This window comes from Lepidochelys olivacea (assembly GCF_965140295.1).
Source record: "Lepidochelys olivacea isolate rLepOli2 genome assembly, chromosome: 2".
In the NCBI taxonomy this organism is placed as follows: Eukaryota; Metazoa; Chordata; order Testudines; family Cheloniidae; genus Lepidochelys; species Lepidochelys olivacea.
Genome location: NC_140412.1, coordinates 263,726,428 through 263,744,213, shown reverse-complemented (window position 1 = coordinate 263,744,213; position 17,786 = coordinate 263,726,428). Strand labels below are relative to the sequence as shown.

The following is a 17,786-nucleotide window of genomic DNA, read 5'->3' as shown; positions in this document are numbered from 1 at the left end:
ATCATTGTGGGGATCCATATGAAGGGTTTCAAGAGGGGGTTGATGTTTGAGTCGAGGTCTGCAGTGGAGCTCTGGGGTGGTGGGAAAGGGGAGTGCGTGCGTGTGGAAATCCTGTCTCTCTCTTTTCATGCAAAAGGAAAGTTTCTCAAAAGTTCGTTCAAACGTCTCAGGCGAGGAAAAGCAGATTGATGATGAAGATAAGAGGGTAAAAAAAAAAAAAGACAGACAGAGCAAGTAAAAACAAACAAACAAACACACGCCCCCAAAAATAACCTCACAGATGTATGTGTTTTTGCATTTTAGTAGCTTCTACCCAGGGAGTGAAATCCGGGCAGGTTGTTATAGCTACCCTAATCCACAGGGGTCCCCCCCCACGTCTATTTAAACCCCCTAAATCTTCCTTCCCCCTTTTAAAAACTACATTTTATCTCTGGCTTGTGGGCCAACATGCCCCTAATGAGTATTAAAACACTATCTCCTTGCAATTAGCTCATTCCTGCCTTCCCGCTCCTGATTGACAGAGCAAGCAGAAGCACCCAGAATTCTCCCTTTGGCAATAAGTGCTGATTGGGTCCTTCTACAGAGAGCGACTTCAAACTTTTTTTCTTTTTCTTTTTCTTTTTTTTTTTTTAATATTTGCCTTCAGTGTCTTGGCTGAGAGAAGAGTTTTTTACCTCTCTGGGATTTTTTTTTTTTTTCTCGAGAGGAGTTGGGGAAGGAAGAGAGAGGATTATTTACCTGGTTGGGCTGAGTTCATTCGATTTGATTTGTTTTTTCTTTTTATTCAAACAATCATCGTAAAGCAGAAGAAAGGCAAGCGTTGGCAACTCTGGTTGAATTAAAAAAAAAAATACCCCCAAACTTTTCATCAACTTTTGGCGATGGGCTGTTTTGGATATTTCCTGTTTCTTTGTGGGCTGAGTCGAGCTATGTCAAGTTACCCAATCTGGTGGTAAGTTTGATTCTTCTTGTTCTTTTTTAATTTAAAAGGATTCCCCCCCCCCCCCGCTTTTCTGCAACTCCTGCTTTTTATGATGCCTTGAAATTCTCCATTCGTTGCCCCTTAGCTAAAGAAGTGGAATTGTTCCAACCCAGGAAAGTTTTTTTTAGAATCCGCATTTCACCTCGTTTATTTAGACATTCGCTTTGTTTATTATGACTGGGTTATACCTGGTCTCGCGTCATGCTGCTGTAAAAGAGAGGGAGAAGGAGAGAGATCGAAAGTTATTTTTTTAAAAGGGCTTTGATCCTCTCCTGCGAAGAACAAAAGGCACTGGCTGAATTAAAGAGATAATGATACAAGTTGACATGAGTATTTCAAGGTGATTTTGAGCTAGTCAGGTGGAAGGAAAGGGGGGTGGAGGATGAAAACATTTCCCCCTTGCTTTAAGGAATATTTAAAAAAAAAATCAAACAAACAAGAAGTAGGTGAGACAGGATTGAACAACCTGGACTAGTTATGTAAAGAAAAGATAGAGAATTGGTTAAAGCAAGGACTGGGGCAGATTTCTCAATATAGACTTTTATATTATATAGATTATATTGTGTATTATGGGATTTGGTGGTGGAGGGGTAAGATGCTGTTCCCAAAGCTTCTGGAAACTTGGAAGTGATGGGCCAGATTCGGAACTTAACTTAGGGGCTAAATCTTAATGGGTCCAGAGGAAATCAGAGCAGAATCGGGCCCTACGGGTTATATACTCTCTAGGGCAGCGAGGCTGGGGGATGCCACCTTGGCTCCACTGGAAGAGCAGACAGTAAACCGGGGGTGAGAACACCCAGATAGACGTTTGTTGTGGTGCTCTGCTCCTTGAAACCCAAATAACACCATTCGGGAAAAAGCAAAGCTCCCCCCCCCCCCCACTCAGTACCAGTGGCTTCCATTCTGCAATGTGGAAATAACCACTCCGTTTCCCTCTGAATCTGGGGCGAGTTTATACCTATCGGCTCCCCTTTTCACGTCAAAACATATGATTGATAACATGGGGGGGGGAGACAAAGCCGAAGAGGCGCATTCCTAATAAAGTTGTTGGGAACAGATCTTCGCCTGAATTCGGCTTTTTTCCTCTCTGTTGCTCTGGAACTCACAATTGCTGTCGAGAGGGAGGCGAAATAGACAAGATGCACGAAAGATACATTCGTCTCCAGTGACCAGCCTTGTAATCCAAGGGGATGGGGGTGGTGTCTCATCTAACCGTATTAATGCCCTCCCCCCCGGCAACTTCACTGCTTCTCACAGCCCCGCTGCGGCGAGGAAAACACACCGCGGCCAAGGGAGAGCAGGTGTGAGAAAGGAAGGACAGATTTTTCCCCTCCAAAAGCAAGATGCCTGGGATAGGGTTTTCCTTGTGTAACTTGTAAATACCGTTGCAGTTCTTTATTTCCCGCCCCCCCCCCCCCCGCTCAGATCGATTCAGGGCATTAATTCACTGAGACCTGATGAAACACACAGAGTGTTGTCCTGAGAGGCCGGTTGAATGTTGCACCCTATCCCTTTAAGAGATCATTTTAGCGCTTCGACCACAAAAGCACATGAAAGTAAGGGGTGCTGAGGAAGGCATGTAGCTGCAGAGCTACTGTAATTACTAAGTTTAGGTAACTGGAATGAGGGAAACCCTCACAGAGAAAGGTCCTGCTGTGGAAGCGGTTCCTGAGCAAGGCGCAGGAAACAAATACAAGGGAGCCTTTAGCAAGGCACGGGTCTGCAGAAATGCTGAGGAACCCTAGTGAGGTGCTGCAAATACCAGCTGATTTCACTGGACCCCTAAGTGCCCCAGTGAAGTTCCCCCAGCAGGAATGTGGTGCAATCTCCGGGCTGTGTCAATGTTTGCCTGCGTGTGTAGGGAAGGCAGGCAGTGTACAGCTACACCTGGGGGGCGGGGGTGATCAAAATCGCACACCCTGTGGATGCGCGCGCGCAGAGAGAATTTTCAGTAACATGCTCCAGTCTAGCCCAACGATGTTATCATGACGTCTGATCTGATCAATTCCCGAACAAAATATGCTTCCCGGGTACATTTCTGCCCATCCACTCGAACATGCTGATGTAAAATTTGCATGCGGCAATCGAGGTCTTTATTTGATAGGCGATCGAGGTTTAGGAGAAGAAAGGAGGGCGCAGGGAACTGCGGGAATCGATATTGGTAGCATACCTGGATCTGTTCTCGCTCTGTGTAGATATGTGGAGAGGAAGGGGTGTTGAAGGCAGAAACCCCAACTATTTCAGGTATGTCTGAAGCAGGGAATTCGCTTGAATGGGAGAAGGGTAATAAAATGCAAATGTGTTCCTGATAAGACAAGCAAACTGAACACCTGGACTGGAATCATTAAAAAGCGATCTTTTATTCACAGCCTCCATAGAACTTATAATTAGAAACTCTCTGCTACATTCCTGATTGGAGAAAGAAATGCATTCCACCGATACCAACATAAATATTCCCTTGTCACCTGTCCCAGGGAAAAGAGGAGGAGGGGGGGTATCTACCTTTCCCCCCCATGAAAGTCCGGGAAGATCAAATCAGTTGCAGCCAAAGTTAGAGTGAGAATCGTGACCCGACCACTGTTGAGTTTATTTCCATGCGATGCAACACGCAGGAGAAGGCGATGGGACACCCCCCCCCCCCCCCGCTTTGCGAAAATACAGGGGAAGGAGGCTCTTCTCTCTCCTGTGTCGGCCGGGAGTTAGGGCAGAAGGGGTCGGAGCAGCACCCGTGCAAGGCTGTTAGGGCATCAGGTGTTGTTCCCTGGTGTGGGGGCGGGGGTGGGTGTGTTTTAAAACACGCACCAGGAAGCGGCGTGAGAGCTGATGCAAAGCAGCATTTTTGGCATCTCCTTTCCAAACAGGGCGAGACACCCCCGGGGCATGGAATTGCAAAGGCCATGTTGATTGGGGGGGGGGTCTTTTTGTTGTTGTGATTTTAGCGGCCTAAATCCTCCCCGGGTCTATTCCCAGGCGAGATTAGACGCCCCTCGTTTGGCTGAAGAGGAAGGCGCAGGCATTGGGTGCCCCGGGTCCTTTCAGTGGGAAAGCACAAGCCCAAGTCACATTAGAGGGGGTAGGGGAGAAAAAACCCGGAGTCTGGTGTGCGGGGAGGTGTGGGTGTGTCGTTCTTTGGTTTTCCTGATAAGGATTCGTATACGAACCACCAAATCTGCAGGGGGATTGAAGATTGCACTTCAGAAGGAGACTCGAAATCCGCTCTTTATTCAAGTCCCCCCCACCCACCCCCCAAAAAAAGAAAAAAAACAAAACAAAAAAAACCCCAAAACCAAACCCGTATTGTGATCTGGCAATTCCAAACACTCTTATTTTGGGAGGTCCAAACTTGCTTAGTCCGAGTAAGAAGGAAACAAACAGCTCGTTGCCTCTGTTCCTCCCCCCTCATTTGTATATCACCCCCTAAAGCAGCCTGTAGCTAGTTAGAAACTTGCAGCCGAGATGAGCAATGTGTCATGCATATTCCCCTTCTGTCCCCACCATCAAACAACTGGCATAATGCCGGCCTCTGTCTAACACATAAACGGCCCTAATGCATTTAGCTCCAGGACATTTCCATTGCATTGGGCTTCTAGGCAAACTTCTCAACCAGAAAAGGCAGGCAGGGACTCGGGAAGGACATTCTCTTTATCAGCTTTGGTTGCTTAGTCTCGTCTGTGGGGTAAGCTAGCCGGACCCATACTCTGTGTGTGTGTGTTGTGTATTGTGTCTGTGTTGGGGGCGGTGGTTTCAATACACCAAGAAAGCATAATCTATCTATCTATTCTCTTAAATGGATCACCGTCCTATTTTAGCCCTGTATGGAAATGAAACATTAATGCAAGTTGAGGTGTGTGTAACTTCTGCTCAAGCGTAGAGAAGTTAGATGGAAACAAACAAACAAACAAAAAAACAGCCCAAATATATTTCTAACAAATGCACGTAACTGACCAAGAATGATGGTAAAGGTGAGTTTCTTTCTTATTTTTCCTCCAAAGATTTTCCTAGTGAGGGCAGATTAGATCCTGAAATATCTTATATCTTTTTTCTTTATTCTTTTTTTTTTTAAATAAGATGCAACTATTTTCCCTGGGGCTAATGTTGGGATTTTAAAGTGATGGCAAGTTCCTAAAATACATCCTAGAAAGAAATGAAGTGACCTTTTTCTTTACACCAATGGGTGTCTCAGATGTCTTTTATTAGTGATGTCCTGAGACCCTGAGATGGAGGCAGGTAAATACAGTTCATTCTGTCTATAGGACCAGCTCAACTGTTTTTAGCCCTGGCAGACTAGATGCTGACCACGGTTGCTAGAGATAGGTCAGTTTCCTAGCGTACATTGATTTTGGTGATGTTACTCTGGATTTACACGGGTGTAACTGAGATCTGATCCTTACTGAGGGCCTGATCCTGTTCCCACTAAGATCCCTGGGAGCTTTCCCTTGTGTTTCACAACACAGCACAGAACTCTACTACTTGAGCTAAAAGAGACACTCCGTTAGCTAGCAGGAGGAGGAGGCTTTTGTCCTCTAGTGGCCTAGCCATCAAACAAATACTTTGCCAGGATGCTACAGAAGCTCCCTGCCCTTTTTTCAAGGGGCCGTGTAGGGAGATGGAAGAGGCAGTGAGCATTTCTACTAACATTATAAGTAATAATTATTGTTATGTATTTGTATTACTGTAGCGCCGGAGGTCCCCAGTCATGGATCAGGACTCCATTGTGCTAGGCGCTGTACAAACACAAAGCAAAAAAGATTGGTCTCTGTCCCAAGGTGCTTATAATCTAAATGTGCTTATAAACTAAATATAAGACAAGAAGAGAAAATGTAATGTGAATAGAAGACCATTTCATGAATAAAGCATGTTTAGATTTAGCTATTTCCCTGCCTGGCTGTGAGATCCATGCACAATAACACCATGTGAGTGACTATAAACATCAGCAAAACTCACGATAAGTCTGGATTCACTGCCCCATATGTGTGAATTGCACATAGTAAACAAACAGCATACATGATGAAAAGTAAATTTAGATTTTTTACAGTTCCATCAATGATCTAAAGTGTTACTAGGACTGCATATAGAAAAAGGGATCAGGAATTATTAAAGATGCTGGAGGGATTAATTTAGAAGGAAAACTAATAACACTGGTTAATACTTAGCTCTTATATAGTGGACTTTTATATATAAAAGAATACAGGGCCAATCCTGCATCAGCTAAAGCAAGGAAGGTGTGGGAAGGGAAGAGCTGTGCAATATCAAGAGCAAACAGGCACTTTAAGTTGGACAGGTCTTAATTTAAAATAAAGACAGCAAAACAAAACAAGAAAGAACAAAGGTAAAGTCCCCCCTCCACCCACCACCTGAGATAGCTGAGTGTTTATCTCCAACAATCTGCACTGAACTGAGCACTAACTAAACTGAGCACTTTTCTGGAGAAAGCAGAGTAGCTGGTGAGGTAAAGGTGCAGTGCACAGAAAACAAAGGCATAATGATTATGTATTTAAGTATGACAGAGGGAGATCTCTACATGTGAGCAGCTGGTTGCTCCACTCCACAGCCTGTCTGCTGCTGCTGTCAGCCTTGGGTACGATAATGTATTTACTTCTGCAATGCAACCAGAGTAACTGGTTAGGGCCCTCATTCTGCAATGATCTCTGTGTGAATCGATCCCTGAGCCAGTGTAGTCCCATTGAACATTGCAGGATTGGTGTACCTGCTTCGGAAGAGCCTGGATCAGGTGTTAGGAAGCCATCATCATCCCCATTCTGCCCCCAATTGCTCCAGTGCATAAACTGAGAGTGCATAACAGGCAGCGAGGGAAAGTCCAAGCTGTGCAGAGATTTGTGTGGGATGCGGACTGCCTGCTCCACCCCTGTGGTGGCTCTTTGTCTGCCTAAGTTGCTACGCAGAGCCCCTCCATGTAATACAGTAAGTGGAACTGGAGAAAAAGCACCAAGGACGGACATGCTTGATGTGATATCAGGAGATCAGGAGTGCTAGCAGGGCTCCGGCCACAACCAGACAGGACCTCAGCAGGGAACACTGGCCTCTTGTGCTGCTCAGGAAAGATCTCTCTCCTTCAACTCTTTCTTGCCATATCAGCTACTGCTGATGAAACACTCCACGTCCTGTGCGGGCAAATGGATGATCAATGGAGAAATGGCAGTAGGATCTACAAAGGGTTGAAGGCAGGGGGGAGCCCTAATTGTGCAGAGTGATAGGAAAGGGGTACAAAACTAAGGATAACGGGAGGAGATTCTGAAAGGGAAAACATAGGTTGGATATCAGGAAAGAGTCCCTTGCAGGAGCTGTGTTAGATTGTGGAACAGTTATCAAGAAAAGTAGTCGAAGCCCCATCTATTGAGTCATTTATTTAAAACTAGATTGGACAAAGCCCTTGAAACTATGCAGTAGGAAACAACCCTGCAACAGCCCCTCGGGAATGGAACAGATGAGCTAATAGGTTGTTCGGCGTCTGTTTCTAGGATCCAGGTAAGGAAATGTAAGCCCAGGGAGCTGGGTTGTGATCTCAGTCCTGTCAGCAGAAATCAGAGTAATTCAATGGCATTACTCCAAATTTGCAATGGTTTAACCGATGGCAGAATATAGCTCCAGGATGTCTACTCTGACAGCATCACTTTAAGAACAGTGATGACAGGACCAGGTGTTCGCTCAAGGTCTGTGGGCCTGATTCAACTCTTGCTCTGATGTGACACCGCTGAGATCAGTGGAGCCACTCCAGATTTACACTGGAGTGGGTGAGAGCAGAATCACCCCCTCTATCTAGAAAGAAGCACAGATTTTTTTTTTTTTAAATGCAAACCCAGTAGATCCAAGTTTAGACCTGGCACGCTGAAGCCTTTGAAGACCTGGGTTGAGATTTGGCAGCAACTGAGCATGTGAAGTGAGAGATGATCATTCTTTGGTGAGTGAGGAGGGAGACCTACAGGCAGGTCACCCAAGGGGCAGCATCAGCAGTGGCTGTTGGCATAAGAGCACCTAAGCAATCTCTGGAACTCTGAAATACGTATTTTGTTCACCCGCTTCTGCTCTGCTCTATTATCCATTGTTGCAGCTGAGGTTATTCAGAGGGGATGTTCTCTCTCTTCACTTCCTGTGCTATTGGCTAGTGTTGCTGTGGGCTGCTGAACAGCTGGTGTGCTCCACCCCAGAGGTGGATGCACTTCAGTAATGGGTGAAATCATTCATGCACATTAAAAATCTCACAAGTTATGATTATCGGATCATAGCAATGGCCGGTGCGCCCAATGGAGATCAGGACTCCATTTTGCCAGATGTTGTACAAAACCATAGTCAGAGGCCATCCCTGCCTTGGGAATGCTTGCAGTCTAAACTGACAAAGGGCAACAGAAATCACAACTATTATGCCCATTTTACACAGGGGAAACTGAGGCACAGAGCAATTGAGATGATTAAAGTCACACCAGAAGCTTGTGACGGGGACAGGAAAATCAAGTTTTTCTAGAATCTGAGTTAGTGTTTTATCTGGGACTCTTCCAGGCTGCCGAGTGCATTTTCAAAAGAAGCTGTTATGTACTCATTTAGGATTTGGTTTGCTCATCATAGATCGTGTGCACCCTCATATTTGTTCTTTTCAGTTTCAAGATAACTTTTTAGGTGCGCAGATGAATTGGCCACAAAAGCCTTGTGGAAGTTGAAACAGTATGTCAAAGCAAGGAAAAGTGTTTTCTTTCTCCTCCGCCCCCTCAGAAAAAGTGAACCATTTCTCTTTTTGAGACTTTTTGCCTTAAAAAGCCTCCCCCACAAAGCACTTCTACCGGTGGTCATTTATACCTATATGGTGCGTCTCTTCTGAGTGGCTCAAAGAACGTCATTAACATGCATTAATCCCCCTGCAAAGAAGGTTAAATAGCATTTTATCCCCATTTTACAGATGAGGAAGCAGAGACCGAGATGTTAGAGCCCTTGCCTAGGGTCAAACGACAAGTCCATGGCAGAGCTAGGAATAGAACCCAGGAGTCCTAACTCCCACTCTCACCACTAGAAAGCAATTGTCCCCTGTCTGCCTTACAAAGCGTTACATCTTCAGATCCAGTCCTGACAGTTTTGATTCTGGAGAATCAGTGTTGTCTAGTGGGTTGTTCATCGGAGATGCTGCTGGGTGGCCCTGAGCAAGTCACTTCCCTGACCTGTGTCTCAGTTTCCCCATCTGTAAAAGGGGATGGAACCATCTCTCCTCACAGTCTAGTGCCTCCTTGTTTCTAGAAGCAGCATTACACTCATCTGCCTGTCTAGCAACCCGCCCTCCCTTTGGCTGTATCCCCTGTATTGCATTGGTTTATTCTTGTGTGCATGTTCTGGGTCTTAGTCCACGGGCCAAAATGTTTCTCTAGTCCAACATAATATGCTCCAATCAATGGTCAACAAGAAGGTCCTCTGCAGGACTACGTCAAAATTGCCAATTCCACCCTCAGGTCTGCCTCAGGACTAAGGTGATGATATTTCCCAAAGGGAAAAAGGACACCACATGGGGCTAGCCTGAACCCTCCAGTGCAAAGCTGGCTTGAGCCACTCACCTGAGCCCTGGCCCCATCCCTGCATGGGTCTGGTGTCACGGCTTGCCTGAGCCCTGTCTTCCCCCTGTGCTAGACTGGGGCTGGTGTTTCGGGTCACCCGAGCCCTGCCTCCCCGCTGCGTGGGGCTGGTATTATCGCCCCTCCCCCCAGCATTTTCCCCTACACCCCACTTTTTTTACAAAAGTGGTCATTTGTCCTGTTTGCTCTTGCTGATCAAGTTGGGACAAAGACCCACTTTCGCCCAAAAATAAAGTCAGGACGCCCGGGACAGGGTTTAAAATTGGGACTGTCCTGGCCAACACGGGACATAGGGTCGCTCTACTCAGGACATTTCTCCCAAGAGCCTGCCTTGTTCATGGTGACACTTTCCTTGCAGGACTGTCCTGCGTTCTCTTAGTTCATAGAATCATAGAAGATCAAGGTTGGAAAGGACCTCAGGAGGTCATCTAGTCCAACTCCCTTCTCAAAGCAGGACCAATCCCCAATTAAATCATCCCAGCCAGGGCTTTGTCAAGTTGGGCCTTAAAAACCTCTAAGGAAGGAGATTCCACCACCTCCCTAGGTAACCCATTCCAGTGCTTCACCATGCCCCTGGTGAAAAAGTTTTTCCTAATATCCAACCTAAACCTCCCCGCACTGCAACTTGAGACCATTACTCCTTGAGACCATTACTTCTCTACAGTTTCTCCTCTCCTTGGCTTCTTATAATGCTCAGGTGTCTAATGATCCTTACCTAGCTTGACCCCTCTGGCCGGAAGGCAATCTGTCTAGCAGGTGATGGGAGAAATCCCATCACCCAGGGATTATGATACTGACCTCCTTGGTCAAGGCTTCTGAGATCTACCAATAAAAAATGCCATATAAGAGGAGCTACATATAAATACTTCACCTCTCTGTGCTTTCATTTTCCACCCTTTGTCTAGTTAGATTGTAAGCTTTTAAGGCAGAGTGTTTGTACAGCCCTGAGCACAATTCTTGATCTTACTTGGCACTATTGTATTACAAACAATAACTATTATTACATGTAGGAGTGCATGCAAGTTTGTGCTGTGTCCCAGAATTATCCTTTTTTCCCCCTATAAAAGTTCCTGTAAGAAAATGAAGTATGTGAGTTTTGCTCATGGGGGGAGGGGGATAAAAAGTGACTTCTGCCAATATGCTGTTGTTCTTCTCCCTGTTTTTCTTTTGTGGCTGACTCAGGTACTTTCGTATTCCTAGAGTGCGTGATTCAAATAGCCAGACTGACTTTCAAAGGACTTTATGGGTGTAATGACAGCGCTTAACAAACATTACACAAGTGTGTCACAGAAGGAAATCCTCCTGGCTCTGAGTCACAGTGAGCTGCGTTTGGACAGCTGAGAGTTATACAGCACTGTGATGTGGCTACTGGCATGTGTGATATAAACTTGCAGTTCTACGCTGTGTTTTCCAGTAGGCAGAGAGAAGCCGAGCCTATTATCATTGAAGCCAATAATAACCCCCGCTCCCCTCCGTTGGAACGGGATCGGGCCCACAGTCAGTGTCTCCAAGTGCAAAATTAGAACTAGTCCTCCAGCCCGAGCAATGCAGGTTCTGAACACAGGGGTTCTGCTGCATGGGGCCAGGATAAAGCGAGGCTTAGCTGTGGGTCTGACCCCTGCTGACAGCAGAACTGTGTCATCCTGGGGGCTCCCTCTGCCCTAACTTGGAGGATCTCCTTTGTGGGCCTAATCCAAAGACTCCCATTGATTTCAATGGGCTTTGGGGCCCTAATCCTGCAAAGACTGATAGACATGCTTGGCTTTATGCCATTGATTTCAGTGCCTAAAATACCTTTGAGGAGTGGGGCCTTAGTGCTTACTACACTCTTGAAGGAGCTCAGATACTACAGTGATGGGCAGCACAGTGTAAGAACCTGAATAGGACAGAATAGGGGCAGGTAATGAGGGATAGAGATGGGGCCGGTGGATCCACGACTACATAAACCTACATAAACCATCTACACATACATACCTGGGGTGTAAGCTGGGGTTACCACAGCCCGGAGGATGTGCTCACAGCTGTGTAGTGGTTCCCTTGCCATTCCCCAGCCTGGGGGAACGGGGAGGAATCCTTGACCTTTTTCTCCAGACTCTCGCAGTTCACCCCTGAGCACGGTCTAGGCCTCCCTTCAGCATTGCGGTGATCAGCTTGGGGTTCCGTACAGTTCCATACTGTATCGGCATGGGGTTCCAACACGTAGCAAAAGCCTTATGGGCCGAATGCATCTGGTGCGAGTGCTCATGTTCTTAACATGCTTCAGAGCCAGGTTCTTGTGCTGTGCGCCTCTCTGCAGTATCTAGGGTATGTCTACACTGCATGCGACACCCCGATTTGTGGACTTGGTGTCTTCTAGCCCTTGCCTGAGCGTCCACACTACATTGTCGACATGGGTTTCCACTTGCTGGACCCGGGGCTCACAGTCATGCTGATGTATCCACACTATACTACATAGAGCTTGTGCCTCGGGTCTGTGGCTTGACCTGCGTCCACACTACAAAATGACAGGGCTTTGACCCGAGTTGCAGCATTACTTGGGCTCTGACCTCCTGCCCCCTTAGTAGCATCCTAGGACTCAGATCCTGAGTGTTTGCTGTCCCGAGTCAGACTGATTTGAGTGTGGACGGAAAGAGGGCTGGGCTCAAACCAGAGTCAGAGCCCAGGTTTAGTGTGCAGTATAGACATACCGATAGTGCCTTCTAGTAGTGCCTTAAGCAATGTGACTACACACCTCCCATTCCACGCATCTCCTTATCCGACCTTTAAACTTGGACTCTCCTGATGCCATTTACCCACCAACTTTCCTCTCTTCCTTTATTTTTGGAAGTCTTGCCCGGCACGACCTTTACAAAAAATGATCAAATGCATCCTAGATGTTTTTCCAAACGTTACCACTTTTTTCACTGACATTTGAACACAAACTCACATTTTCTTAACTCCCTACCATAGGGGGCTCCCTTTAGAGATAGCCTCTGAGCCGAAGGAAATCCTAAGCATCACAAAGGCATTGCTCCTTACTGTACTTGTTTGTCAGCTGAATATTTAAGCTCCCCTTCTCTTCTCAGTGACACCGACAATGAAATAGCACTTTACATTTCTATAGCACTTTCTATCAAAGGCTCTCAACGCCTCTTAGCCCTGCTCTCCCCACTTTTTGTACTGGTATAGCTTTATGGGTACGTCTACACTGCAACCCCTCTCCTCCTTCCCGCGGCAGCAAGTCTCGGAGCCCAGGTCTACAGACTACGGACTCCCAGGGCTCAGGCTACAGCTCTTCAAAATAGTAGTGTAAATATTCCTGCTCAGGCTCTGAGACCCACGCCCCTCGCCGGGCTCCAGAGCCCGAGTGGGAATGTCTACACTGGTATTTTTAGTGCTGTAGCAGAAGCCCCGCGAGCATGAGTCTGTAGACCCGTTTCAGAGTAGCAGCCGTGTTAGTCGGTATTCGCAAAAAGAAAAGGAGGACTTGTGGCACCTTAGAGACTCAAATAAAGTTGAGAGACTTAAATAAATTTGACTCAGGAGAGTCCAAGTTTAAATGCTCAAATAAATTGGTTAGTCTCTAAGGTGCCACAAGTACTCCTTTTCTTTCTGTAGACCCGGGCTCTGAGACTTGCTGCCGGGAGATTTTTTTGCAGGGTAGACATACTCTTCATTGTCTAAGGGGATGATTTTTTTACTGATATAGTTCAAGCAATACAATCCCTAGGCTGGACACAGTTACACTGGTAGAAAGGTGGCTTTGCTAAAGCTGAGAAACCTCATGCCAGCACGAAAAGGGGTTAAAGAGAAGACAAGGCCACAGGCCCAGCTAGCCCTGCAGCCATGGCCAGGCCTGGAGGGAGAAGACTAGGAGAGAGTCTGGCTCAGTTGAGAGCTGACTGGTGAAGAGGCAGGAGCTAGCTGCCTCCTTAGATGTGGGGAGAGTCATTAGGAGCTTGAGAGCTGGGATAGCCACCGGGAAAGAAGCCCTGAGTCCCTGACCAAGGGAGACAGCTGAGGAAATTGGGGACCACCCAGCAATGAGTGACCTGTGTTTCCGAGCTATCTTACGTTCAATCTCCAATCTTACCTCTGTCCCGCCCAGAGGGACCGGAGGCTGCAAAAGGTCCACGAGGGGGCGCTACTTGAGTTGCGCCATTATAGGCTGTTTGGACCATGCTCCAAACTGAAGAGACAGAGGTAGGAAGTAGCCCGGGGCAGTGGACTTGGACTCTGCTGGGAAGATCCCGCCAGCGTTGCTTCAGACAGGGCCCTGGTGGAGAGGGAGGGCCCGGGTCCCTCTACCACATCACCTTAAGGACTGAGGCACCTCATTCAGGGAAGCAAGGGGCCAGAAGTCAGGCGCTCCAACCATTAGGCAGCCTAGCCCTCCAAGCACCCTATTACAGCGCCTTGTACCAGCATAGCGTATTTGCACACAGGAAAAGCTACAGTATAAAGCACTTTCCTAGTGATGTATAACTGCACCTATACTAATGTGATGGTACCGCTTTAACTACTCAATGATTGGCAGTTTTTCTAAAATATATGCCCTTGTTCAAAGAGGAATTAATTCAGCCAAGTCCTATGGACTGTGTTATGCAAGAGGTCAGACTAGATGATCACAGCAGTTCTTCCTGGCTTTATAATCTATGAACCATAGCAGGGTAGCTAACGAGTTTTGGTTTGTGCGTAGACGAGCCCTTATAAGTATGTATCACAGCACCCTGTGAGAGAGGTAAATCTTTCCAGAGCCGGTATACATTTTTCACATGCTAATTCTTTACATAGAAGAAAATGGTCTTTTGTCAAAACCAAAACTTTTTGCCCCCAAATTGTTGACATTATCTATATTTCCCATGGGGGAAGGGGAGAATTTTCCAAATTGTTTAGTGTGATTTTTGGTATTTACTGAAACCTGTTTTATTACTGGAAAGCCAGGATTCCTGTCAACAAAATGTTTTGGAAATGATTGCAGTGCAAATTTTAATTGGAAAAAAAATTGTGGAAAATTTCACCTGTTTCAAACCCTGGGAAATAGAAAAAACTTCGGAATTTCATAAATGTTTATGAAATTGTTTTTCTGTGTCTCAACGAGCTCTAAATGTTACAATCATAGATTCATCAATACACAGAGTTTAAGGCCCAGTCTGACCTCCTGCATATCACAGGCCATTACGTTTCATCCAGCTAACCCTGTATTAAGCCTAATAAACATCTCCCAGAAAGACATCCAGTCTTGATCTGGAGACTCAAGAGATGGAAAATCCACCACTGCCCTTGGTAGTTTGTTCCAATGATGAATGACCCTCTCTGTTACCAAATTTGCTCCTTAATTCTAATTTGAATTTGTCTGGCTTCAACATCCACCCACCAGTTCTAGTCCTTTCTCCACATAAACTACTTGTACATATATCATTGTAATCCCCTTTCCACAGACGGGGAAACTGAGGCACAGAAAGGTGATGGACATGAGATGTATCACTTGATGATGACCTGTTCTGTTCATTCCTTCTGAAGCACCTGGCCTTGGCCACTGTCAGAAGACAGGATACTGGGCTAGACGGACCTTTGGTCTGACCCAGTATGGCCGTTCTTATGTTCTTATGTGATTTGCAGAGTTCTCAGCCTCAACATTCTCCAACAATTGTCAGTGGGTCATCTCAGTCGGGGCTTGGAGTGGTCCTGTTATGGAAAAAGGGGTTTGAACCCCTATTGTAAAGGAAGACATAGGTTCCATATCTCATGAAGCGTTGCCCCCTGCTTAAAGCAAAAGCTCAGCCTTTCTTTCAGTTATGCTACTTGGCTTCTCTTTGGAGAGGTCAGTTTCATTTTCAGCACAGGTATGCTGTCTGCAGCTGTGGGCGGCAGCCACCTAGCCTTTGAATGGAACGAGTTCTTCTTTCTTTCATTGTGTCTTGAGGCACATCGGTGGGAGACGGCACACCTCCATTGCCCATGGGTGCCACTCCTGCCTCAAGTGCAACTCTGCTGAGATCCTCACCCACACAAACATCTTCTCTGTTTAGTGGCTATATCTGTCTCAGCCTTCCCAAAGTGTCTCCAGACTTCAGCGTGAGCAAAATGCTGCCAACCACGACCACCATCCTCTCCCATCCTGCTCCAGGGCCACCAGCTCCCGTTTATATAGCAAGGACCCAGCTCAAAACTGCCTTATAAAAATAATTGGCTTTTTCTTTGCTGCTTCACTTCCTTGCCTCCCCTTTAACCTCAGCCTCATCTCAGTGCAAAGGAACAACCCTACCTCTGACGATGTCGTCTCCTTCTCTGCATTTCCTACAGTCTGGAACGGCCTCACCCTAGCTCTGTGTTTTATTTATTTATATATGTATTTCAGCCGACTGGAAATGGATCCTTTCTCCCTTCTTTGCCCATAAGAGCATAAGAATGGCCATACTGGGTCAGACCAAAGGTCCATCTAGCCCAGTATTCCGTCTTCCGACAGGGGCCAGTGTCAGGTGCCCCAGAGGGAATGAACAGAACAGGTGATCCATCCCCTGTCGCCCATTCCCAGCTTCTGGCAAACAGAGGCTAGAGACACCCTCCCTGACCATCCTGGTGAATAGCCATTGATGGACCTGTCCTCCATGAACTTATCTACTTCTTTTCTGAATCCTGTTATAGTCAATATCTCATAACTTCTCTTTCCCAGGTCATTAATTATTAGTTTCCTCCAGTTTGGGATGCAGTTTGAATGACGGGTGCTGCACAGATTGTCTTTTTTAAAGGGACTTATTTTTTTTCAATGGAGTTCACTTTATAGGACAAAAAATAAATAAAATGAAAGGGCCAAGACCACCCATGCTATAGTGTAGGACTGTGAAACAAACCTTTCCATTAGCTGAACACCCAATGAGGCCTTCTTCTAATTCCAAGAACGTGAACCTTCAGAAGGGAGGGAAATATATACAATTATGTGGAGAGTGTCTTAATTTACAGTTTTCCTTCCTCTTCTGTCCCAACAATCATAATGTGACAGACGATGTTCTATGGCATGATATAAGAGTGCTCCAAATCATTTCGGGCTCAGGAGACATTCATGTTGAAATTTCTCATTGCTTTACGATGCTGTCTTTGAATGTGAAGAAACAAGTTAGGAAGTGCTCTTGGCCAGCAGATAGGGCCCGATCCAACGCCCATTGAAGTCAATGGAAAGGGTCCCACTGAGGTCAGCTTATCTGGAGATCAAGCATTCTCTTAGAGGGAGGATAGTCTTGTGGTTAAGGCACTGAACCAGGAGATCAGATTCCTGGCTCTTCCACAGACTCCATGTGTGATCTTGGGCAAGTCATTTAAGCACAGATCTTAAAGGTTTTTAGGTGAAAATAAATGGGAGTTGGGTGCCTAAATACCTTGAGGGTCCTGGCCTTAGTCTTTTGGTGTTCAGTTCCTCACCTGTTAATGAGGAGTATCCCTACCTCACAGGGGTGTTACCAGGATAAATCCCCTGCTCAGATTCTATGGTGATGAGGGCTCCATAAGTACCTAGATAGATATGAACAGACCAATTGTTGTCAAAGGAGCTACTTATGAATTGTCATCTCCTGGCCCTCTCCTACTTAGCGAGAGCAGACATTGCGCATTTGATTGCAGAGCACCAAACACGACATCAGGCCAGTCCCAGAAGACCCGTTAAATCAACCGATTGCACATGCCTTCAGAAGCCTGCGTGTCTGCCATACAGTGTCGCGTCCATCGTGTGATGGAGTCCCGGGGACACTGTGCTTGACTGAAGCATAGCCCTTGGAGAAGCTGTGGTAGTCACTGCAGATCTGGGGCTGGTTTCGCACTTCTGAAAATGTCGGGAGGCCTGTGTTGGTACAGTCCATGCCTATTTAATGGTGAAGGATACTGGGAACATATGAACCCAGAGCATGCAGTTATGTAGCAGATGGCTCTAGCGAAAGGTAAAATGATGTTAGAACATGACACCTGACTCTGTTGAAATAAAGGGTCAGAGAGAAGATCACACAGGAAATCTGATCGAACCCAACCCAAGTCACCCAAATTCCAGGCCAGTGGCCTATCCAATAGACCCTCCTTTCTAGAGAGCGTTTTCCCTCAACCCCCCTCCCCCAAATCTGATTCATGCGGGGCCAGCGTTAGGGGGTAGCAAGCAGGGCACGCCACAGGACAGCCCGCGAAGCTAAATTACTTCCTATCTACAGAATCACAGTGAGTAAATGTAATGTGAGTAGTACAGTAATTTAATCTCTAAAAGTGAAAATAAA

The 17,786-nt window shown here is 46.4% G+C and overlaps 1 protein-coding gene across 1 annotated transcript in view; it reads left to right on the top strand.

Moving 5' to 3' along the window:
- Positions 1 to 881: 881 nt before the first annotated feature.
- Positions 882 to 17,786, top strand: part of WNT3A (Wnt family member 3A) — a gene marked incomplete at its 5' end in the record, with an annotated part of 117,956 nt that continues 101,051 nt past the window's right edge. Inside the window, one exon of the mRNA XM_084621389.1 lies at positions 882 to 952. Coding sequence (XP_084477515.1) covers positions 882 to 952 — 71 coding nt within the window. The remainder of the gene's footprint in view (positions 953 to 17,786) is intronic.